Here is a 25,898-nt window from a genome sequence, read left to right as displayed (position 1 = left end):
TGCTGTCCTTTTGTTGGTGGAAACAGCATCAGCATGCACTCATGCATGCTGCCTTTCACAACAGTACATGAAGGCATTGGTGTTCAAGCGAGGCAGTTTAGGGGAAAAAAAAAAACATAAAACAAATGGACACTCTTCTATTTGAGAATTGCTCTTCAGAAGGCCGGGGGCTCCCATGAGTGTGTGTCGGGGATAAGGGAGGCAGTCGCACCCGATGCACTGCAACATTGCCACTGGAAACAGTTTTGTGGTGTGTTTTCCGCTGGGCTGGTGGGCGGAAACTCATCATATGTACCGCAGTGGACGGCCACATATGCAGTAATCCCAATGCTGGACTTTGGCAGGCGGAATCCGCCGCCCGCCAAACTCATAATGAGGACCTAAATGTTTGCTCCATGTATACTAAAAATCTAGCCCACATACAGGGGACACAGGATCCATGACTTGCCTCCTACTATACTATTGGCATTGCCATCAGGGCAGGAATGTTTCTCAGTTTCTGTTTAAACACTAATTTTTAATAAATATATAACTAAAGCATGATGTGGTAACGGGCTGTCATTTACAGATTGTACATTTCCAAGAAATGTCCAAAAAGCATTTCACTAACTTGCAGCTTTACTGATAAAACTATATACTGTATTAACAAAACTCTGTGAAAATTGGGTTGCAGAAAACATATTTATCATTTGCATATCACTAAGCAAAGTTTTGTGATTTGTTTTCATCCTTTTAAAATATTTTTTCATCACACAGAAGTACAAAAAATGGGCTTTCACAAATGCTTAAATATATTTTGAAATGTTTGCACACACATTTAAATAACTCTTCGTACAGCAGGTCAGAGAGTTCACCTTACACAATACTGGAATTCTGCAGTCAGAAGGAAAATTAATTGTAAGACAAACTGACTTTTGGCCTCGGTCTCTGAACACAGAGCAAATTAAACAAGATAACAAGATTTAAAGGCATCTCTATTGCTCCTTCACTTTCTGACTGAACAGAACACCTGTTCTTTGTCAACTTGCCAGAAAGGGAAAGTAGGTTCTAAAAGTAGTTTGACCTAGGAGAGTAGATTCGAAGCACATATAGGGAATGGACAAAGACCAACTGTCACCCACCCCAGATCTGTATTCAGAGACAGGTAGAGGTCCAGAATGGTTAAAGTAAGAAAATGTGAACATTGTAAAAGTGACATTTTCTGACTTACAACTTAGAATATAACTTTACCATAAACTGTGATTTTTAATTGTGAGTCCAGAGACACCAAACTCAAAGTATCTATCTTTTTCCAATTGGAAATGACACTTATAAAATGTAATAAGGTAATCCCAATGTTATCATGTTTTAGGGAAAGACCACATGTACTTTAGCACTGGTCAGCAGCGGTAAAGCGCCCAGAGTCCTCATCCAGCAAAAACAAGGTCACCTCAACAGGGGATCAGAGGGCAAAAAGTCAGGGGGAACCATGCTAAGGATGTCAGGTCTAACAAGCGGTTTGTAAACACTTTCAGAGTGACTGGTGTCTGTCGAAGCACGTTAATGTTGCTTAAACTATAAAACATTATTTTAAGATTTTTCTCGAAAGTTAACATAAGTGGGCCTTTCCAAGAAAGAATCGAGGCAGACAGTGCTTTTGCCTTGATTCAGAGGAGCTCCTCAATTATCTCTGATTAAGGACAGCAGGGGACTGAGCAATGGCTTTTTTTTTTATTTTATTCAACAGGAACATACATAATCTATTTAAAAAAGAATGGATTGTTTTCATGCTACCGATCGGAGCTATCTTTGTGGCTTCTCCCCCGGAATCAGTACCCTGTATTAGGCAAATACCTTTTATAATTACTCGAATAACGGGCCATCACGTCAAGGGGCCGGACAGATAGACTGCAGCAGTCGAGCAATTTTGCACTATTGCAACTTTTCATTGTCATTCGTAGAAAGTAACGGGTACAAAAATGCCATTTGCACACCCTGACTGGCGTGAAAAATATATTTTGTACTAGGTCCTCAGTGCACATGTGCTTTCCATGGTGGCTGGTCGTGGCCATTGGAAATGCACTATTTCCTGACACCCAACCTTTTCTGCACACTTTCCCAAGTTACGTCACGGATGGTAGAGTCTGCGGATGTGTAGTGTGAGACGCAGATGTGTTTTCTGTGCTGTCTTATGTGTTTCTTTCAACATCTTCCCTTTGCTCTCCATAAGCTATTTAGTGCACGCCTGATGCATGTATCTGTTAGTGTGACGAGTCCTGAGTAACTCCACTATGGTAGGTGATGCCTTAACTGCTGTATTGTGTGTGTGTGTGGCATGTGGAGTGTCCTGTCTGTATGCAATGTTGCGGCAGGGAAAATTATTTCATGTAAAATATAAACTGAAAAATTCTGCAGAAACTTCTACTGAACAATAGAATGTCACAATCTCCTGTTTGCATAAATGTCAGAATCCCCATCATTTCCACTTAGACACTGTGTTTTCCCACCTCGCTTTCTCGGTCGAAGTAATATATTCTGCATTAATTTAACCTGTCAAACTCTTCGCACTGGTTCGGTGCAGTACAGAGCAGTCCTCCGGCAACAGAACTCATAAAAATATTATTCAAATAAAAGCCTCAAGGTCGGAAAGCACACATGATTCACACTTTCATTTCTATTTCACAGCCCTGCTGGAATTCATCTCACATCAGCAACACAGAGGCTGTCAGGATTGCTTCTTTTAACACAGTAAATGCAAAACATTATACAGCCTCATTTTACCCTCTTAATCAGAAAATATGTGCCAATGGTTCATCTCTTTTTCATAACTATTTCCACGCTAAGTCTGAATGATCCCAAATCACCGTCCTTATTACATCTCATGGGAATATTGCACATGTGGGTTTGTGGTTTTCGGTATTCATCGCAGAGTATATAGAAAGCAAACAGCCAGGCATGAAATACCAGGAACAACATTAACAAAATACCATCAACCTGTGTTCCTGTGTCTGGAACTTGTGTTTATTAAGACCAGTATTTTATCAAAACAGCAATTTATTTGAGTAAAAATTAAAAACAATATTTAAGACTTCATTACCTCTAGCATCATCCTCACATTTACCTTTTAAACACCAATTCTCTTATTGAAAAAAACAAATGACATGTAACCTTATCCGGAATAAAACTTCAAATTCTGACTCGCCAAGAAGCACCTCAAGTACAATAAAAGTTTTATAATCCAGTATTTTGCTATTTGTCATAATTTCATAAATGGGACCGGCAAAATCAAAACCAGCAGCATCAAACGGGTCTGGCTGAATTTGCACCACAGAACATAAATCATGTTCCAAACTCGGTAGCCATCTTTCTTCTCTCTCGAGCCTCACACATTAAACCACGCTGAGGGATAGATTCTCACACTGAGCTCTCGCGGGATTTGGCAAATGGTGGAAATCTCGAGTCAGGGCCTAATCACCTTTCGACCTCTGATGTACTGTTTACTGCAGCATTGCTGCCTACGTGCAATTGAACAAAATGAGCTGTTGCTTGCCCTTACACCCTAAACTAAATAAGAACAATGCAAATAAAATAGAAATAAGTGATTCACTATGGCTCAACAAAGAAGATGACACCTGCTCCATCGCCTGCCCATGAAAGGCGATCAAGCACCTCCCGCCGGGCTCCTATAAACTTTCAAGAATTTTATCAACCACTGCTTGGCAAGACAGTTACACCCAGATCCCCGGCAGCAGTATGCAAGACCAGTACTGCAATATACAGGCCCAGCGACCAAAAAGCATTATGGCAGCCATGAGACCAAGATGACAGAGACAGACCTACTTGTGCTTTTCCAGTCACTACTTTCAATAAGAAAGGTCACAGAAACCAAAGTGATGTCCACCTATATACACCCATCTCAAAAGGCGCCTGAAGTAAGCTCACTTTTAATATATAAAACAGCAGAACCATCATTATTCAGAACAATGATAATTATACGAACCTTTTGGCTTTTGAGGAGATTTGGCAGCACCTCAAAATGACCACACAATATGCTACTGAACCCCCAAAACGACTGATTCACAAACATGCTTCATTACTTCACCTCAAGACACAACCACAACCAATGAACACTTACCACTAACATACTACTTCAAAACTTCTGGTTCCCTGAATTTCTTCCCACTAACTACCCCACCACCTGTTAAAACTTTTCCTTGGTTGGACCCCAGGCGTCCCAACACATAGTGATATCTCTATCCCTTACTATGCCAGCAAGCCAAGCCCTACTAAAATCCAGGGTTACTTCTCATCAACCCCAGCAAGCTCCAACCAAGATTCCCCGAACTCTTTCATAAAGTTCAGCCTTAGGAACAACCGCTCATCACTGAAAGAATGGGGACTTGCAATCTCCTTCCACACTCTACTTGTCATTGAGTTGGCCTTGCAATGGTCTGAGATGCCTTCATAGCTGCACTAAGTTAATACCCCCCGAGAGTCACAAAATCACGTCGAAGAACAGAGGACAAAAGAGGACACAGATTGCACCAGCATACGCCACTGATTTTAATTTGCACCAGCATCCCTGACATATGTTATTAATCCTTAAAATGAATAGGTGTCAATGCTCAATCAAAACAACAATTCTCTCTTCGCAGGACTGGTTCCACAGATGACACTTCACCTACAGACCAAAACTAACAAAATCATTGTCTCTGGTGATTTCGATCTGTGGGTCAACAATCCCAACTCAAAATGTGCTGCAGAACTGTATGTATGTATGCATGTATGTATGTATGCAAGCATGTGGTATTTCTATAGCACAAACCTAGCTAAAAGGCAGAGGGGTACTGTGCAGGATCAACGATAACTAGATGTGCCAGCAGGGGTATCGCCAGGGCATCCATTTCCCTCCATCATACTGTCCAACCTGGCACATAAACCTACTTCAGGTAAAATCATTCCTCCCCTACAATCTCCTGAAGGCAGGTGGAAACCTTAACAAAGAAAGTTTTGAATTTACTTACAGTGCTATGAAGTTCGAATGATCAAATCAAACCATGCAAGACCACCTCTATAACTCACTGTGAGTCCTCAAGATACTAGTGCCAGCTAACACACGAAAAGCCAAGCAAGTTAACAGATTATTCATCATCATCAAATCGCATTTTTAGAGTGAAAAGCTACCCATAGGCATACCCGTGCTAAGTACGCTACTCGATGGTCAAGCATTATTGGAGAGTGCGGTCAGACAGCCAGGTTTTCAAGAGTTTGCAGAAGGAAAGTTACGAGTCAGTTGCCCGTAGGGGAAAGGGCAGAGAGTTCCATAACCTGGCAGTATTGCATTCTGGTTCTTTTGAAGAGGGGGACCGCTGCGAGTCGGGCATTGGGGGATCGCAGGCATCTTGTAGGTATGTAAAGAATGATCAAAGACCTGCAGATCGGAGAGCCAATGTCCAGGAGAGCCCACAAGCAATACAAAGGGATTTAAATGTAACCCTTTGGGCCACTGGAAGCCAATGAACAGATTTAAGAGTCTGCTGTGCTGATGCATGTCTGGATGTCTGGGAATATTATACAGTAACCAGGCCGTAGAGATCTGCCCAACCTGCAGTTTCCACATCATCGATTTAGGGACACCTAAACAAGGAATTCCTGTAGTCCAGGGGTGTTAAAATAAGTGCCTGGACTTCTATTCTTGTGGAGGCAAAGGGAAAAATTATTCTAAGGGTTCTAAGAATCCCACAGCATGGTGAAGGTAGTTTTGTGGCGTGAGTATCCATAGTCAAGCCAGACTCTTAGGATTTTTATAGCGAGCTTAGGGGCAGTGGGAGTATCTAGAGTTCTAGGCCATATCAGATCCATCCGGGGATGCAGAGAATTACCCAGAATCATACGTTTTTTCTTCTCTCCATTTAGTTTTCGGGCGGAGTTGTCCATCCAACTGGCCACGGCCATAAGGCATGGGCCTAGGGGCGAGGAACAGGGATCCTGTAAGTGAGAGAGGGTGAAGACCAATTGCGTATCATCTGAATACGAGATTATGGAAATCCTAAATGCCAGCACGATATCGGCCAGGGAACACATATGTAAACTGAAGTGTCGGACTTAATGAGGAGCCCTGAGGGACTCCACAGTTCAATGAAAAAATACGTGAGGTGCAGCACCCTCGAACACCTGAAAGGTCCTGTTACTAAGAAAAGATTGATGCCAGGAGAAAGCATGGCCAGCCACTTGTACACTCTGGATTCTCTCAATGAGTATTCCATGGCTGACCGTATCAAATGCTGTGCTAAGGTTGAGGAGGATGATAGCAGCTGGTCCAGCAGCTTTTTGACCACCTCAACCACCGCAAGAAGAACAATTTCAGTCCCATGTTTAGGTCAGAACCCAGTCTGTGTGGGATAAAGAATATTATGCTTCTCAAGGTAATGTGAGAGATGACTATTAACATGACTTTCCAGGACTTTGCTTAGTCCAGGCAGAAGGGAAATGGGCCTGCAACTCCCTGGATGAAGAGGGTCCAGATTAGTCTTTTGAAGGAGGACCTTTAACACAGCATGTTTCTGGGTATGGGCACAGTTCCTCAAGTAAGGGAGGAGTTAAAAAATCTGAGCAGAGTCGGCCAAATCTGTTCAAGTACTTTGGCTAAAATTAACAGGGGCAGGATCCACCGGGGACACTGACTTAACAATTCTGAGAACCTTATAACACTTTAAAATAAAGTTATCGGGAAAAGTCCTGAGAACCGTATTGTGGCCCAAATGGACATCATTACAATACTGAGGGAGGGAATGAGTCTGAGTTAGGAGAACGAAAGGTAAGATAGATACTGTCAATTTTTTTCAAGAAAACCTTTGCAATATCATTACAACAGGTTGATGAGGGTTCCAAAGCTGACGAATTAGAGAACAGATATAAAAAGGTTTTAACAATCTTGAATATTTCGCTGGGTGCGTTCGGGCCATTTTTATTATCATCATAGTACATTCTTTTTGCAGATATAATTTCACACTGGTATTTTCTGATGGTCTCCTTATAATATGCTTTACTTGTCGCTGAGTAGTCTTTCCTCAGAGGTCTCTCAGCTTTCTTACACAGTTGTTTTAGGGTTCTAAGTTGAGGAGCATACCACAGGGCTAATTTAGGATTGGCTTTCCTGGTCTGCATTTTCATGGGAATTACTGAATCCAAAGATTGATTAATCCAATGCGAGAAGTCAGTGTAAGGCAGGTTTGGAGTTGGATTAAGTTCAGGTTTCGTATTAGTAAGAATCTGTTTTAAGGCATCAATATTGAGTTTAGACCATTGACGCTCTTCCCGTGGGGGGAGGCCAGGAAAAGAGCGAGTGAAGGGGAGGTCGATAATAAAAGGAATCATGAAATGGTCAGACCATGCAACAGGGGCTGGGCTTTAACCGGGTGTCATTTGAAACGACTGGGTCAAGCAGATGCCCCTTCACATGCGTAGGGCCAGAAACAAATTGTGTTGGACCTATTGCCGAGAAGTCCTGCAGGAGCACAGCTGCTTGAGAATCTGCAAGGCCCTTCAGATGGATATCAACAATGCCCGAAAGAGTAAAGTTGGGTTTTGAGTTAGCCAAAAGAGTGCCTAGAAAATCACTACAGGAACTTGGAGGGCGTCTACAGGAACTTGGAGGGTGGTATAACAAGATTCTTGAAAAAGTGTAAGTAGGGGATAATGATATAGCGAAGACCATACTTTCACATCCAAGGAGCGGACAAGGTCCAATAAGGCACCTGAAATCTGTCTTGAGGATTATGGTGATTCCCCCACCTCTCTTGTTTACTTGATCTTTCCTACAAATATAGTACTCTGGGGGGCAGGTCCTGCGCAAGGTCCGGTCCCGAGCCCTCATGCAGCCAGGGGCAGGGCCTGCACAAGATCCGGTCCCGAGCCCTCATACAGCCAGGTTTCCATCAGGAAAATGGCATCAGGTTGTTTTTCTTCAAGAAATGAGTAACTAATTTATGGTGGGAAGGACCTACAATTGACTAAAAACAGCTGTCAGGTTTGGTTGGGGGTGGGGGGTTAGTTCCGAGCTTAATAGTCCCTGGGAGGGGCTATAAGCAATATAAACATTTTGTTTGCCCTTTCTCTGGGCTGGCTGAATGAATCTCTTATTATAATTTCTTTGGAGGGCAAGGAGCTACGAGGCAGAATATTTCAGCATACCTGTAATCAGAGGGCCAGGATTCCAGGCCCCGGGTCCTGTTTGGGCGCAGACGGGCTTACCTTAGGTGCACCCACTGCGCAGACCCATGCCCTGGGCTTCATTTTATAAGGAGGCTGAGTAGCTGAAATGCTAACAAAAATGGCGTCTCCCAGCATCACTTTCTTTCCCTCACACTACCTTGATAGTACTAAGAGCTACAAAAGTGCAAAACCGTTGCTATGTGCAATGCTAAGTAACAATTTAAGAAATTTTAAAAAATCAGTTGAGAGCAAAACAGTTTAAAAAAACAATACTTGACTTTTAATAATCTCCCCCACCAATTACGCTCCATATCGCACTGTATTCAATCGTTTTTTTGGGAGGGAAACCAACTAAACTGAAATATGTTAATCACAACATGGAACACCAGTGGCCAAATCTAAGGCTGAAGAAAATAAAACCAATAAAAATACACCACAGAGAACATCAAAGGGCAATCAAGAAAACCAATAAGATGCAGGTCTCCAAACGCAGCAATAAACCACTGAAGCTAATCAAAGACGTTTTCAACATCTACCTCGAACGGTACAATACCGATGTCCTGAAAGGCAACACGCGCATGCAGACAATACTGTGAAGATCTACTTGAGTTCTTCAAATCCCAAATTTTCAGAATTTGTGATTCTATCTCTAACACTGCAGAATTACCCCGCAGCCTTCGACAGGGTGAGCCACAAAGTTCTTTTGGAGCACCTGACCGATTCTGCGATTGTCGGTTTAGCCCGAGATCTGATTTCTTCATACTTAAACAGAGAACAATCGATGACCCTTGAGGAGTTCAATTCCAAACCCTTTTCTTTCGCTTGCGGGGTATCCCATGGATTTTCCCATGCGTGACACTTCTTAATATATATGTGGCTCCCTTAGACAGGCTAATTCTTTCCTTCAACATTACTACAGCAATGCACATAGATGATACCCAGTTAATGGTATCTATCACAAGCAATACTGAGGAAGTTGCTGACCGCTGTAATAGATGAATGGCTACCGCTGTTAGTTGGATGAGTAAATACTGCTTGAAATTAAACTCGGATAAAAGCGAGGTTCTCCTGCTCGGGAAAAATACTTCTTGTTGGAACCAGTCTTGGTGGCCTCAGTCTTTGGGTACTCTCCCTTTGACAGTAACTAAAGTAAGGAATTTAGGTATGAGTTTTGATGATGACATGTTTCTTGAAGATCAGATTAATGAAGTAACATCATCCTGTTCTCTCAAGCTGAGAATGCTGAAGAAAGTGTTTCCTTTTTATCCCTTTTAACCTGGAAAAATCGGTCATGATTGCCTTAGTGCCCAAAAGTTTAGATTACTGTAATGCTCTCTATATGGGCATCAAATAATAATCCACAAGCATGCTTCAAAGGATGCAGAATGCAGCTGGTTGTCTGATACTGAAAATATCAAAGTATAAATCAGTTTTAAAAGCGTTGGTGGAGCTCCATTGGCTTTCGATAAGGAAGATAATTGCCTTTAAGGCTCTATGCTTGGCTCCTAAAGCCCTATATGGATCTGGACCTGAGTATCTGACAAGGATATTTAAATGGCACTTCCCAAATCGAAAGCTACGCTCTACAACCTCCGGGTTACTGGTAATCCCGCGAATCAAAAAAGCTTTGTGGGGTGATAAGAATTTATCATCATTGGAATAAAATGCAGTCATATCTTAAAACACAAGTCAAACTTTTTCAGTTTCCGAAACCACCTAAAAACTTGGGTGTTTTTTCTGTGGCTCTGTAAGACAGTCCCATCCCATCGTAGTAGGGCTGTAGAAAGAGTCAATTGTTCAGGATTAAGCTAGCGCCAAGACACCCTCTGGGTAATCGCGAGCTCTAGAAATACCAAATCAAACCCCTCTACCCCGCCATATCAACACACGAGAGATGCGCTCTGCCTTCTCCTCGGTCAAATTCCACCCAATAACCCCAACACCAAGGTAACAGAATCAAATCTGAACAAAGACCTTTGCTTAACATCCTGGTTCAAACAATTGCACCCTTTCCTTGGAGCTGAAAAAACTTATAACCAATAACCAACACATGCCTTCACCCCCTCTGCAGTCACACCAGGCCCTCTGACACAGGCCTTCACTCTTCCTAAAAGTGCTGATCTTGAGATGCTCTCAAACTAACTCCAAGTCTCCAAACTCTCCTTGTCCAGCAAAATAATTAAAAGGGAAGTAACAGAAAACTCAAAAGAGGAAGCTGAGCTAAATTAGCTCATCCATGAACAAATGTTTGGATTTAGGCCCATTAGGGGCACTGAATCATACTTTGTCAGATTAAGATATGAGCTCCTATTGTCCAAGAAGACAAGAAAGCATCTCTTATACTTCGTGACCTCTCAACAGCATCTGACTCTGTCAACCACCCCATACAGGTGGAAGGCTGAGAGTATGTTCTTTGTAGCTGTGACAAAAAGTGATGCTTGAGAGCTAGGATTGGGTGAGGTAGGTTGTCCAGACACAGGGCATGCCGAGTCATTATGCAAGTGTCTTCTCCAATGGCTGTTCACTATCTACATTTGTCTCCTAACACAACTTCTTGACCATCAGCAAATCATCCTCCAAATGTATGAGAATAACATGTAGGTCCACTTCCAGCTACGTAACCATCCAGAGAACCTCACCCGCATCATGCCAACCTTAAACCATGCACTCCACTGTATGAAAGAGTGCCCATTGCAAGAACTGAAACAAAACACTTATTCCAGTAACGGGTGAATGGAGTCCATCCTGTACCCTTGAGTGGTCCAGTAACGTAGCACCTCCCACCACAAACAATCACACAGGAAGTGAAGATTCTTGGGATACTTTTACATTCTGAATTCTAGTTTCTCTCTCCACCTTTCTGCTAGGACTCCAAAATTCCTTGACTTCTGCTTCTTCATTGAAACTATATACTCCAGCTCTTCTAGCTCGAGTTACATAAAGCCCACCCTCATCAGCAGTGGGACATTGTGAACACATACTTATTTAAGATTCATTGGAATAAAATTAAGCTTGTGCAATAAAACACTGGAAGTTTCAGTGCATTTAAGATTGATCACCTTTATGTGTTCTGAAAACTTTAATTCTGGTGTGGATGGCAATCAAAAAACGGGACCCGCAATATTGTTACAATTAATTAATACAGATTAGAAATGTAGTTAATTGAAGTATATAGATGACAAAGAGATGACATATGTAAAGATGGTTTCTTCTTAAGAAGAAAAATAAAGTTCAGTATGATTTGGTGCTTATACCCTTGTTCTCATACCGTTGATCCCTTCAATATCGCCATTTGTGAATAAAACAGGGATCGCAAATCAGAAATTAAAGAGTGATTATTTGTTTTATGTGGGCACAATTCCTTAATTTAAATAGAACTTATGTAAATACCTAAATCTAGCCTAACTCACTTCCAACCTATTGCAGAAATAAATTTTTTCCAGTCTGATTGCATGCAATAAAATATTGTGCAATATGTGGAGGTAAAAAAGTAAAGGCAAAATGTAATTGTTAAACTGTATGCCCATGGAAACTAATAAAAATGTAGAAATAGTTGAAGTTTTACCACTACTTTTACATTTAACCTCTGCCCTACTCTGTAATTGTTATCTGGTGTTTCATGGTCTACGCTTGCTCCGCACCTTCTCCCAATACAAATGACATAATACACCTTTAATTACTCCAACTCTAATACAAATCCTAACCAAATCCCTTCATCTAAACCTAGCCCTGTCCCTTTCATAAACCCTAGCCTCATACCTGACAAGCAACTCCTACTCCAACACCAATGGTTAACACCTTCCCCTACAACACCTCTTAATCGAACCCTATCCTTATACCAACCCTAAACTTAGACCATCCCTCACACCATAACACACACTGACCCTCACCCCAAAACATAAACTAAACCTATGCCTAACTTTAACCTAACTCCATTCCTAATCCGTGCAATTTACATTTTCAACATATTCGATCTTCTAATTCTTGTAGTCTACATTTTACGTGCCTCCTTTTTTTGTTGTTACCCTACCTTTTTTCTAGTTTTTTTAACAGCAAATCTCCACTTTTAGAACATTTAGGGGCAAATGGTGAACTTCGTATTTTAAGATTATTATATAGTGTATATTTTTGATATGCTTTCCAATTTTTGCGTTTTTATTCTAGGCTTTCAGATGCTACCAGAAGGAATGATTGATGAAAGTGTTTACTATTTATTGATGGTTTCTGTGTCTTGAAACTAAGAGTCCTTAGTTCTGAAATTATATGCATACTGTGTGCATTAGGATGTACTATACACTCAAAACATATCTGGCCTAATGTCACACTAACAAAGAGGTATTCATTGTGTGCAAGAAAGACCTCCCACCTATGTTGCTCGTTGAGGCTCTTCTCCAGGTTCCCCTTGTCGACATTCCAGATGTAGAGGGTGCCATCGGAGGAGCCGGCCATGACGTAACTCCCATCGGGGCTACAGAAGGATGCAAGTAGAAGAGGAAAAGCTGAGCAGAAAATACAGAAAGAGCACAAAACACACAGCATCAGGCATAAATAAACCTGGTATGCAGGGAACACTTTGGAATTGTAGACAAAGACAGGCAACAGAGATTAAAGATAAAAATATTTTAATAACCATCACATGGTAAAAATGCATTCATACAACTTTGTTAATTCGCAAAAAAATGTTTTAAAGCTAGGCCCTAATGACTATACTCTAACACTATGTATTTTTAATCTCCTGTAGAACTGCTTGATGGCACTAGTTAAATGAATAAACATTTGTGGAAGTGTGAAGGACAAATATATTGACAAAGGAAAGGAGTGCTGAAAAGTAAGAGGGGACACAATTCCCCGCAAACAGATTAGTTATAGGGGAGGTACAAGCATCAGAGTCTGAATTTGTAAATAATTTTGAGTGTCAGGGCAAAAACCCTAAACAATAATTGAGGAAACAAGTTAGCAAATTCTAGTTCTGAGATGTGACGCGCTGTATCGTTACAGCAAGTGGTATCACAACTCTTTCCAGCCCATAACTTTAACGATGACAGCTCTATTTTCTAGCCAAAGTACAGCGTATAAACTTGTCACCGTGGAGTAGTACATTTAAAGAAAAAAGCACGCATGTATAAACCTCCAATTATTTATAAACCATAAAATACTGAACAAATGAACACACACCTGCCTCACAACGAAACACCCCAGAAGGAAAAATGATACAGTGTTCAGGAGAGGTTATGCTGTCAACATTCACAATTGGAACTCATCCCGCTGAAATCAGGGCTGGACACAAAATTGCACAGAATTATTTGCAATCCATTAAAGAAAAATTGGTTGACAAGGGACAAGGTGTGTGACCATGGAATTTCTTTATTGTCTCGTCAAAGTGTCCTCTACTGCGTGACTGATGGGCAATAACAAACTAAAAATGTGATAGGAACCTTTAAAATTCACACTTACTTACGGTGAATTGTAAATCTCTTTTCCACACATAAAATGGCAACTGAGCTTAGAAATGATTTAAACTCACAATATTTTAAAACCAAGGGGAGGTGAGCTTGGCTGCTATATTTAAAACACCCTTTTCACTGAGTAAACACGAAGGTAACAATGTGTTCTTGTTAACAATGTAATGCTTTTGTGTTAATGCTCAAATTGGAATGAAATCTGGGTGCCTTTGTGTTTCTCTAGAGCAGCCTTGAGAAACAGTAATTACCTTTAACAAGTTTTTACAGAAAACAGGCCTCCTCACCATAATACTGTGCAGATTTCATTCTTTTGGGCCTGATCTATGTACACGATGTACTGCCAACTTTCAGACTATTAACAGCTGGGAGGTTTGCAGGTTCTTGGCAGAGGGGCACACTGGGTCGGGGGGCGCTACCTGAGCCACTGAGACTGTGGTCCAGTCAACAAACACGCGTTGGACCTTTGTTGGAAAACTCATGACTAATACTAATTACTGAATCTTTCTCCCTTATAAAGGGCACACAGTTTCAGTGAATTCCACATTATAGCCTTAGAACCCGCCGTAGCGGGCTCTACCAGTTATTAAAGGCCCGCAAGGGAGAGGGCCTTTAATAGCCGGTAGAGCCCGCTACAGCGGGTTCTATGGTTATTAGAACATTCTGACACTCAGGGCAGAATGTTCTATTAAATAAAACAAATTCCTCACGGAGCCCGAGGGGATTAAAATCCCCTCGGGCTCCGTGAGGCTTTGTTCACAGCTGTTGCTGTGAACAAAGCGAACATTGGAATGTTGGCGCTGCGGGCTTTAACCGGCCAGTAAAAACACGCAGCACTCCATTGTTTTCAATGGAGCTGCCAACGTTCCAATGTTCTAATGTTCTAATATTGTATATATGTTGCTGCTATTTCACTCTCTTCATTATTTCTTTATCATTCCCATAGGACTTCTCCATTAATTAATACTACAGTGGCTTGATGTTTTAGACAAAAATCCCATCCCTACACGTTTCGGAATGGATGCTCTGCTTCAGGACATACACTGGCAACCTCTGGGTTGAGAACATAAACATTAAACATGTAAATAAAAATCGGTAATAACTGTTAACAACAAGGGCTGGTTAAAGCTAAAAGATATGGAGCACCATGCCTGTACCTCATCTTAAGAGATGTTCCTTATATTTCCTGGTTTCATTGTTCTCCATCTTTATTCCCAAATCCATAATTTGAAAAATGTAAGCTTTTCCTTAAACAGGCAATGACAGGAATAACTGATATTTAGGGCTACCATTGATTTATCAGTCAAAGCCTGCTTAAAGTCTGCATAGAAAATCCATTGTTAACTAAATACAAAGGAAATATGTTGCTACAACAGCGTATCCATCTAAGTTTAAGTGGCCTTGCAGCCACCTAAGGATAGGACAAGCATCCATCAGACTATAGATATTTGGGCTCTGCAACATATAATATACAGGTCCATCCCAAAGTCAAACATACAAAGTTGTGTTACGTAGAAGACTGTGCTGAGACTCTGTAGTGATCTTACAGTGTGGAGACGTTGTGCTGCAATGTGTACTTTATTTTTTATTTCTCATTCAATTATGAAGTATTGTCAAAATTGGTATGCCTTTCAGGTACTACTAATGGGTATTAACAGGTATAACAAAGCCTTTAACAACGCCCCATGATTCCATGTCTTGATAAGACATTTAATAGTTAATGAAAGCTGATTCAGAGCTGAGATCAAGTACACTCTTAATTAATTTGAGTTCCAAGGGTCAGAATCTTTCAGAAAATGCCATTTATTATTAACTACCGGTGGTAAGGTGTAATTGATGATGCCTGGAAGCCAAACATAGCTTAGAATAACACTTTGCTGTAGAAAAAGGTCTGGTCGTCAATTGATATACCTTTTTCCACACACAAGCATCTGGAAAGAGTAGCATCATAATGTGGTGGCTTTCAGGTGTGAGTTTTATGATTTTAGCTGATATCTAATCAGAGATCAATTAGTGGTCAAATCAGATAGTTAGAGGGCTCTAGAAGCTTTTTGGTATTAAAAACCCAACTACTGAAAATATGATGAATGGGTGAACATGACTTGGAGCAGTGAGCAATCACAGAAATCTCTAAAAGAGGTCCAACCTGTTTGACTGTTACAGAATGACGGTAATGTTGTCACGCATCATCTATTGGGAGAGACCTGCAGCTCAAGCTTATCACTATTTCTGAGGAGGCTGCACAGGCAATAGTACAAACCCAGGCTTTCTATCTCAGGCTAATCCACCCACAACAGAATAGGAGGAGAGAATAGAGATACCCTAGAACTACTTTGAGGTACTTGATGGTTTGGTATGTAGATCTCGGAGGAAGAAAGCATTATAACTGAGTGCACTAGGTAAGGACAAACAAAACAGTTTTAGATTTTGTTCCCTGCTTGTGGATGGAGAGATCTGTGACAAGTGTGCAGGAATGGTGTGGGTGGACCTTTGATGACGAGTAGCGGTTGAAAGATGTTGAGGAAGATAGTATGCTCAAGGTTGTTCCAAATTTTGTGAATATGGGCTAAAACAGAAAGCCGCATGAGTGTTATGGTACAGCTGCATTCTAAACTCATAGAGGAACTGTCAATAGGTGAAGGACATGATGACCAGGATGCAGGGGAAATATTTATAAGTCTACAGGATGTTTGATGCATTCTCATAAGGCTGGCTCAAGAGGCTTATACATGGAATACATTTACTAAGAAGAGAATGAAGGAAAAATTCTGGTAACAAAGACTGAGTGATCAGGATTCCAGGTAGATGGAGCAGTGTTGTGACAGCGCAGAGAGTAAAAAGAGATTAAAGGTAAGATAATTGAGCATATAGTGGATCCTGGAAGTCTATGGAAGAAAATATTGTTTGAATTTGATTTAACCTTTGTCCTTTGCCTGAGGGTGAGTGATTTGCTGCTGTGTTGTTCAATGTACATTCAAAATAGTTGGAGGTGGTTTTTATGTTGGAGATTACCACATCTAGCACCACAAAAGTTTTGAGAAATGTGCTCATGCTGGAAGGGTGTCTCTAGAACGTAGTCATGGACAGTGACACACAAATGACTTTGTATGACAAGAGGCTGTACGTGGATGGATTTGGTGTAAAGAATAACAGGACAGCATTGTACGATCCTCAAGCTAACCGAATGGTAGAGAGAACCAACATACTGGTGAACCGAACAGAACAGTTAATGGGTAAAGTAGACTGGAAGTGCAGAGGGTAGCTGCGAACATCGTGTGAGCATATCACATTACTATGACAGCAAACCTTTGCTTATCTGGTACAAATTGAATTTCGGCATGTTTGAAGTGTTTGGTTGGGAAGTGCAATGAGAAGAGAGGAAATGTATTGTATTTGGGGGTCAGGAATGTTGAAATTCTGGGTAAAGAAAGGTAATTTTGTGAAGGTGATGTCGGGATGGTGTGGTGTGGGGCTGTCTAAATTACAACCTCCATTTAGGATGAGGGTAATGCAGGGTAGTTATGTGGCACTGGAGAAAAGCCAAAGGTGGAATAGGAGGCAGGCGGCAGTATATTAGAGCTGGTGCATCCGGTAAAGTGAATGTGATGGATTCAGGTTATAGTGGAGTGATGTTGAAGACGAGTTGGAAGGTAGAAAAAAGATTGCACTGAGGGAATCTGTACAAAAAAGTGGAGGAGGAGATTGTGGCATTGAGCTAGATAGGGCTGAGATGAGACTTGCAATGAAAATTAAGTGTGTGAGGATTTGTAGAGCATTAGGTAGGTTTGAAGATGATGTATGGGTTTAGCATCTACTAAGTTCCTTTTTGTTTTTCGTGTGGGGTGTTTGTTCTATAATCCAAGAGAAGAAAATGTGTTATGCCTTTAAGGTTTCATCGAATGTCTTTGTGTTCTGCATTCTGTTGGTATGTAGTGAGTATGTTTCAACTGATTTCAGTGTAGAGCTGACCACTGCTATTGACACCATAACTGGCCTGTAGATGAAACAAAGTACTCTGTTTCATCACTGCAGCATGTCTTCCTTACAACATAATCCATGTCAGGAGACTGCAACAAGATTTTGGGCCTGATTTACAGTTACAAAGCTTTTTTGTGCATGCGCAACATTTTTGCAAATAAAATGGAGATAAAAATTCCCTAATTCTGAATGGAACTGGGATGTGAGCAGACAATACAATTGTTTGATGATTTTTTGCAGGAACAAATACTCAATCTGGGTCAGGACCAAACCATTCCATATGCTAATGAATCTAGAAACAGTCACGTTTCCGACTATTCTCTAACTTTTGGAGGCCATTCCTCAACCTGGAAATGCATGTAAAACCACTCCAGTAAAAGAAAGAAGTATGTGTGTTATGATATGGTTTACTCTTCATTGTTCTCCCTTGAAATGTAGAGCTCTTTTTGTCCATGTTTATTACCAAATTGTAGTACACCATTTGGAACAATGCCTCAGCTGGAATGAATACTCGCTAGAGGATACAGTTGGTGAGAAGCTACTGACTCAGCGGGGCAGCACTCTCAGCTGGCATTAATAAGTCTGCTCTTAATAATAATAATAATAATAATAACAATAATAATAATAATGATAATAATATATATTTTTTCGAACATTTACCGCCTCTGTTGCTTTCACATTTTGGCAACGAGTGACTAGTGGTACAGCAACCTCCTTGGAAGAGACTGTTGGAGCTTGCACTTTCTTGATAACTTTGCACTGGTAATCCTAAAGTGCCTAGGGTAAATTATAATCCAGATTAAAGGACCTCCAATGCTCAACCTTTCTGAGTAATTTGTTGTTCGATGCCGAGTCGGGAAGAGAAAACCTGTATCGCCTTGTGTGTGCACCAACGGTAGTGCACAATGTGATTCCCTGATGTTTAGGTCAGGTGAGGCCAGGTGAGTGGTCTGTAAGCAAGCAGCACACATAGGTCAGGCAGAGCCAGATGGATAGCCTATCATCATGCATAGGTTAAGCAAAGTCAGGCAGAAAGCCTACCATTGTTCAAACCAAACCAACATTCAAACCATCACAGCATGTCGGCAAGGATGTAACGTTTAATCTATAAATCAACAACACATGTTATTTGAGCACAGCTCTAAGCACCACCTGAGTATTTTAACTGATGCACATTCAAGCAAAATAGCATTGTGGTGATTGAGAAAGATAAACACGTTTTCAAGTAAGATGTGAAAGTATTATATTATCTTTGGAAAAGGAAAATGTGGAGGAAGTATGAAAAGTGCAATATCATTTTGAAAAATTGTGTGTGAGCACTTGACATTTACTTTCCACGATTTGCAATAGATTGTAACGCCAGCTAGTTAAGTTAGTTTCCATATATAGTCATTGAGTTTAAGGGAAATTACAATTCTTTGGCTCTTATTCTAGTGAAATGCAAGGGACAACCACCACACAGTCATTTTAGCTGCCCTAGGAAATCCTGTAGTATGACAAAGGATGTGACTTAAGGGTTCTGGGATGTATCTCATCTCCGTTGATGGAAATAACTTTGTAGACAGTCCCCACAGTATAGACACTCAGGAGAGGTAAATTTGGGTTTTTGAGGTAAGTATTTATTAGTAATTTGAAATAAGAACTGATGAAAAGTCAGTACGACGTTTAGCGCCAGTTTCTTCTCTGGAGTGGTGAATATCTTCCTTCTTATCTGTGTCCCTTTTCTTCCTTTTTCTCTAGGTGGCGTACCGGATCGTCCTCATCAGGTCCCGGATGTGACATACAAGAAAAAGGGAACACATACCGCTGGTGAGTGGAACGGACGCCTTATACCACGTCTTCTACTTATATGTTTTACTGGGGAAAAGGTTTAAGGAGGGGGGGGGGGGTTTATGTGTGATATAGGTGCCAGTGAGGACTTCAGGGCTTGTGTATATTCCGTACTTTACCCTTTTGTGCTCTCCCGGTGCTCTCTAAAGTGCCCTTCTCTCCTCCCTCCCCTCACCCTGCCTCCCTCCCTTCCCCAGCGTTTCTCCCCTTTTATTGTGCCCCTCGGTTTGTCCAGAAGGACCGTACCTTGTAGAGCCACGACCCTCCAGGGTCGTGGCTGGCTCTGTGGAGGTCCTCTCGTCGGTCTGGGCTGGTCTCCCCTGCTTCCGGTCGGGCGCTGTTCCTCTGGGTTCGGGTTCCGCCGCTTCCAGGCCACTGGGGTCCTCCTCCGATGTCCTTGTCGCCGTCTCTCTCTTCCTCCTTAGGTTCGCCGTCGCCGCCGTCGTTCTCCTTCCTCTCTTCCTTCCCGGCTCTCTCCCTCTCGACCGGAGCTTCCGTCTTTTGGCCGCCTGGTGGCCAATCCGGAGCCTCCTCGTCACCGGAGGTTGCCGAGGCAACCTCAGGACGCTGGCCTCGTTGCGGACGCGTTTCCAGGGGAACCTGGGAACGCGGCCGTAGCGGTTCCGTTTCTGTCGGTTCCCCGCTGTTGCCCGGGGCGGCCCGGTCACACACCCTTCCCCAAGAACTGTCCTGCTCCAGGACAGGCGAAGACAGAGGAAATCGGGACAGATAATCAGCGGGGGCCTGGTGAGATCCAGGGACGTGCCGAACCTGAAAGGAGAATGGTTGCAGTTCAAGGAACCATCGCAGTATCCTGGAGTTAGAATCTTTATGCGCAGCCAGCCACGTAAGAGGAGCGTGATCCGTGAATAGTATAAACGGCCGCCCTAGGAGATAGTACTGCAAACAGTCAATGGCCCACTTGATAGCCAAGCACTCTCTCTCTATAATTGGATAGTTACGTTCCCGGGAAAACAGTTTTCTACTGATGTAGACCACCGGATGGTCAAGCCCCTCGCTATCTGGCTGAGTCAGAACCCCTCCAAGCCCAACATCCGATGCGTCAGTGTAGAGGTGAAACGGCTTCGTAAAATCTGGGCAGTGCAGGATGGGATCGGAGGTTAAGGAAACTCTCAACTGTTCAAAACTCGCGTTTTGCGTCTCCGAAAAAGGCAAAAGTCGATTGGGATATCGTTTAGTGAGTAGGTCCGTAAGAGGTGCTGCTAAGGTGGAGTAATGTGGAATGAAGCGCCGATAATAGCCCACTAATCCTAAAAAGGAGCGTAATTCCTTTTTCGTGTGTGGAAGAGGGGCATGTAAAATGGCATCCACCTTCCCATTTTGAGGTTGTAGTGTACCCTGATTAATCCGATATCCCAAATAGGAGATGTCGGTTTTACCTATCACACATTTCTTGGGATTGGCCGTCAAACCAGCAGTTTGAAGGGCTTGGAATATTCTCTGTAGGTGTATTAAGTGGTCCTCCCATGTTTCACTAAATACGACTACATCATCTAGATATGCAGCGGAGAATGCAGGATAGGGTTTTAGAATCCTATCCATCAACCTCTGAAAGGTTGCAGGGGCTCCATGAAGCCCAAAAGGCAGTACTGTGAATTGATATAACCCGGACTGGGTAGAAAAAGCTGTTTTTTCTCTATCTGGAGGAGCTAAGGGAATCTGCCAATACCCTTTAGTTAGGTCGATAGTAGACATGTATTTTGCTTTCCCTAGTTTTTCGAGAACATCGTCCACCCTAGGGATGGGATAGGTGTCGAATAGGGAGTTTGAGTTAAGTTTGCGGAAATCTATGCAAAACCTGACGCTACCATCAGGCTTCCGTACTAGGACAACCGGTGAACACCAGGGACTAGTGGACGGTTCGATGACCCCTAGGGATAACATTGTTTTGATTTCTTCTTCGATTATGTGTTTTCTAGCTTCTGGAATACGATACGGGCGTTCTCTGGTGATCTGCCCGGAGCTTGTGCGTATATTATGGTGAATTAAAAACGTCTTTCCTGGTTTCTCTGAAAAGAGTGGTTGCCATTGTTTTAAAACCTTAAGGGCTTGTTGCTTTTGCCCTTCAGGTAAAGTATCGTCTACTATGGGTAGGGTACTTTCAGTATCGGGGTTGGTAGGGTAGAACTCGATATCTAGGGTCTTGTCGGGACACACAAACTGACCCATTTCTACGGAACGTTCAGGTTGTGCGGGGGTCTCCCATTTTTTTAGCAGGTTTACATGATATATTTGTGTTTTTATTGGACGGGAGGATATTTCGATAAGGTAGGTGACAGGGGAAACTGCTTTGATTACTCGATATGGGCCCTGCCATTTGGCCAGGAGTTTATGGTCGGAGGTGGGTCTCATTATTAGGACCTGGTCCTCGGGTTGGAAAACCCGTAGTTTACTTCCTTTGTCATAATAGGACTTTTGTGTTTGTTGGGCCTGTTCCAGGTTTGCGTGTACGTCGGTCCATAAGCTGTGTAGGTGGTTCCTCAATTTTTTTGCATATTCTAACAAAGGAGTCCCTGCTTCCTCAGCCTCGGCCTCCCAGGATTCTACCGCCATGTCTAAAAGGGAACGAGGTTGGCGTCCGAAGACCAACTCAAAGGGGCTATGCCCCGTGGATGCTTGCTCATGTGTCCGTATGGCGTACAACACTAGGGGTAACTTTTGATCCCAATCCTTCCCTGTCTCATTGATAGTCTTTCTCAGCAGGGTTTTAATGGTTCGATTATATCTTTCGACTAATCCGTCCGTTTGAGGATGGTAAACGGAGGTTCTGATCTGAGCTATCCCCAATGTTTTACACACTTGTTTCATTAAGGTGGACATAAAAGGGGTCCCCTGGTCCGTGAGGATTTCATGTGGAAACCCAAGACGAGAAAATACGTTAATCATAGCTTGGGCCACTGTCTTGGTTGTCATACTAGTCAGGGGAATGGCCTCTGGGTATCGTGTAGCATAATCTACAATGACTAAGATGTAGGTGTGTCCTTTTGACGAAGGAATCAAAGGTCCCACTAGATCCATCCCTATTCTTTTGAACGGGATATCGATGATGGGAAGGGGTAGGAGAGGCGCCTTCCTAGGCAGACTAGGTTCGGTTAACTGACAACGGGGACATTGGGCGCAATACCTACGTATGTGGGCGTACACTCCAGGCCAATAAAACCTTCTGAGCAAATATTCCTCGGTGTTTTCTCTCCCAAAGTGTCCTCCCCCTGGGTGATTATGAGCTAGTGTAAGAACATGTTCCCGATAGTGGGTAGGTACCAGAAGTTGGCGTTTACGTTCTCCCCGTCATGTGGTAGTAACCCGATATAATAAGTTTTTTTGCACTATAAAGTAGGGACCCACCTCTTCTGTCTCCTCTGTTACTGCCGACCTCCAGGCATTGTTAAGGGAGGGGTCCTCTCTCTGTTGTTGGACAAAAGTACTAGGAACTTCATGAATTTCTGCCACTATCTCTCCATAGGTGTTGTCACCTTTCGTCTTCCGATAGTCCCCTTTTCCCTGTCGTTTCTCTCTTCGTGACAACTTTCTACGATATAGCGGACACTCAATATCACTCTCTGAAAAAGGTGCCTCTCCCCACCAATCCTTAGTTTGTTTGCTATCTCTGACGTAGTCTAATAGTTCTTGGAAGTGGATGTAGTCTGTCCCAATGATACATTCCTCGATTAACCGGGGCATTATCCCCACTGGGAGGAAGTCCTGATAGGGTCCCCACCTGATCTGGAGTACCTGTATAGGATACTGGGCCTTGTCCCCGTGTATGCAACATATAGATACCCATTGTTTCTCTTCTATATCATTATTTATCAAGTCTTTCCTAATTACTGATTGGCTGCAGCCGGAGTCAACCAGGGCATATACACTTTTCCCGTCCACTTGTATCATCATTTTAAATTTTAGGGCGCCCTTCCCAGTACATAACACCCTTCGCCTTGTCATCCCTATCTCCATTGGTTCTCCCATTTCTTGTTTCTGGGGACACATACGTGCGATGTGTCCCCATTCGCCACAACTATAACATTGGGGTCCCATGGTAGGCGGGCCTTCAGGAATCCTACGTGGTACTAGATAGTTGGGTGGACTTTTTACAAATGTCTTTGGGGTCGGTAGAACTGGTTTAATGATACTTCGCGTGGGACAGTTTCTGACATTGGTGGATCGATGAAAAGCACAGGCCAGATCGATGGCCGTCTCAGTATCCACTTTTGGGTGTTGTCTTATCCAGTGTTTTGTGGATGGAGGTAGACCATCTAGATATTGTTCCAGTATAATGGTTTTGATGACTTCCTCCCGACTATCTCCAATATGGCCTAACCATTTTAATGCTAGATCCTTCACACGAAAATAAAAGGTTCTAGGATCTTCGTTGGTGCCCCATTTGACTTTACGAAATCTCATCCTGTAATATTCTGTGTCGTGACCCACCCTTTCTAGTATACTTGTTTTTATGTCTTGATAGGGGTTGACACCACCTGGGTTAGCGGCTTGATATGCTGATTGTAAGAGACCGGTGAGCAGGGGGGCCACATATTGTCCCCATTTATCTTCTGGCCATAGGGCGGAGGAGGCTACCCGTTCAAAGTTGGTGAAAAAGGATTCCGGATCCTCTCCCTCCTGATACTTCTGTAATACGGAACTAGGTACATTCGGATGTACCTTACTAGCGGCGATAGTCTCCGTTAGTTTTTTCATCGCACTTTCATGGACTAACTGGTTGTTCGCCAGTATGGTCGCCTGGCTCTTCAGAGCAGATTGTAAGGTTTCTCGGTCTTCTTTGGCCTCTCTCTGTTGGGCCTCCCATACTAGTTGTAAGTGTCTTTGCCCTTCCGCTAGTTGCTTAATCACGGTCTCTAACGATGGACTCTCACTCATTGTGTATACTGTCTGGACTGTTTTATGGAGAGGGATTAGAAACAAGATCCCACTTCTGACCCCACTGTAGACAGTCCCCACAGTATAGACACTCAGGAGAGGTAAATTTGGTTTTTTGAGGTAAGTATTTATTAGTAATTTGAAATAAGAACTGATGAAAAGTCAGTACGACGTTTAGCGCCAGTTTCTTCTCTGGAGTGGTGAATATCTTCCTTCTTATCTGTGTCCCTTTTCTTCCTTTTTCTCTAGGTGGCGTACCGGATCGTCCTCATCAGGTCCCGGATGTGACATACAAGAAAAAGGGAACACATACCGCTGGTGAGTGGAACGGACGCCTTATACCACGTCTTCTACTTATATGTTTTACTGGGGAAAAGGTTTAAGGAGGGGGGGGGGTTTATGTGTGATATAGGTGCCAGTGAGGACTTCAGGGCTTGTGTATATTCCGTACTTTACCCTTTTGTGCTCTCCCGGTGCTCTCTAAAGTGCCCTTCTCTCCTCCCTCCCCTCACCCTGCCTCCCTCCCTTCCCCAGCGTTTCTCCCCTTTTATTGTGCCCCTCGGTTTGTCCAGAAGGACCGTACCTTGTAGAGCCACGACCCTCCAGGGTCGTGGCTGGCTCTGTGGAGGTCCTCTCGTCGGTCTGGGCTGGTCTCCCCTGCTTCCGGTCGGGCGCTGTTCCTCTGGGTTCGGGTTCCGCCGCTTCCAGGCCACTGGGGTCCTCCTCCGATGTCCTTGTCGCCGTCTCTCTCTTCCTCCTTAGGTTCGCCGTCGCCGCTGTCGTTCTCCTTCCTCTCTTCCTTCCCGGCTCTCTCCCTCTCGACCGGAGCTTCCGTCTTTTGGCCGCCTGGTGGCCAATCCGGAGCCTCCTCGTCACCGGAGGTTGCCGAGGCAACCTCAGGACGCTGGCCTCGTTGCGGACGCGTTTCCAGGGGAACCTGGGAACGCGGCCGTAGCGGTTCTGTTTCTGCCGGTTCCCCGCTGTTGCCCGGGGCGGCCCGGTCACAAACTTCAACAGTGATCACAAGTTTCCTCTTCTGTACAGTTGTTTGGGCACTGAACAGCGGAGGATTTTTGATCATATGCCTGCGATTGAAGCAGGCAGTGTGTCTTTCAGTCTTTTGGGATGAATACTCTGAAACTGTAGAAAGAGCTGGAAGACATTTTTCACAGGGGGCAAGTGTTGTGATAGACAGACTTTGATTCTTTACTAGACGTTAAATTTTGCACAACTCTACTGATCAATATATGGATGAATTACAAATTCTAGTGGTGTCTTATAATTGTGAAGGCTCAATTGATCATTATTTGTATGATGAAATTGTGGTGGGTTCTTTTGAAACAAAAATGCTCAAGAACAATTACTGTGCAGCATAGATCTCACTTAGATGATACTATTGTGATAACAAAAGCACATAAAACATCCATTGCTACAAGACAACTTAACAAATTGGACACCAATAATTTTTCGGTGTGTATAAATGTTGCTACAGGGTTTACTAAACAGAACCGCAACACAGATGCTACAGAAAAGAGTCAAGGA

At 42.9% G+C, this 25,898-nt stretch overlaps 1 protein-coding gene across 2 annotated transcripts in view; it reads right to left on the bottom strand.

Moving 5' to 3' along the window:
• Positions 1-25,898, bottom strand: part of ATG16L2 (autophagy related 16 like 2) — a 288,242-nt gene that overhangs the window by 14,295 nt on the left and 248,049 nt on the right. For both annotated transcript variants that reach the window (XM_069203791.1, XM_069203793.1), the window contains one exon: positions 12,560-12,661. In XM_069203791.1, the coding sequence (XP_069059892.1) occupies positions 12,560-12,661 (102 nt within the window). The remainder of the gene's footprint in view (positions 1-12,559; positions 12,662-25,898) is intronic.

This window comes from Pleurodeles waltl, chromosome 8, assembly GCF_031143425.1.
Source record: "Pleurodeles waltl isolate 20211129_DDA chromosome 8, aPleWal1.hap1.20221129, whole genome shotgun sequence".
In the NCBI taxonomy this organism is placed as follows: domain Eukaryota; kingdom Metazoa; phylum Chordata; class Amphibia; order Caudata; family Salamandridae; genus Pleurodeles; species Pleurodeles waltl.
This window is presented reverse-complemented; position numbering and strand designations above follow the sequence as displayed.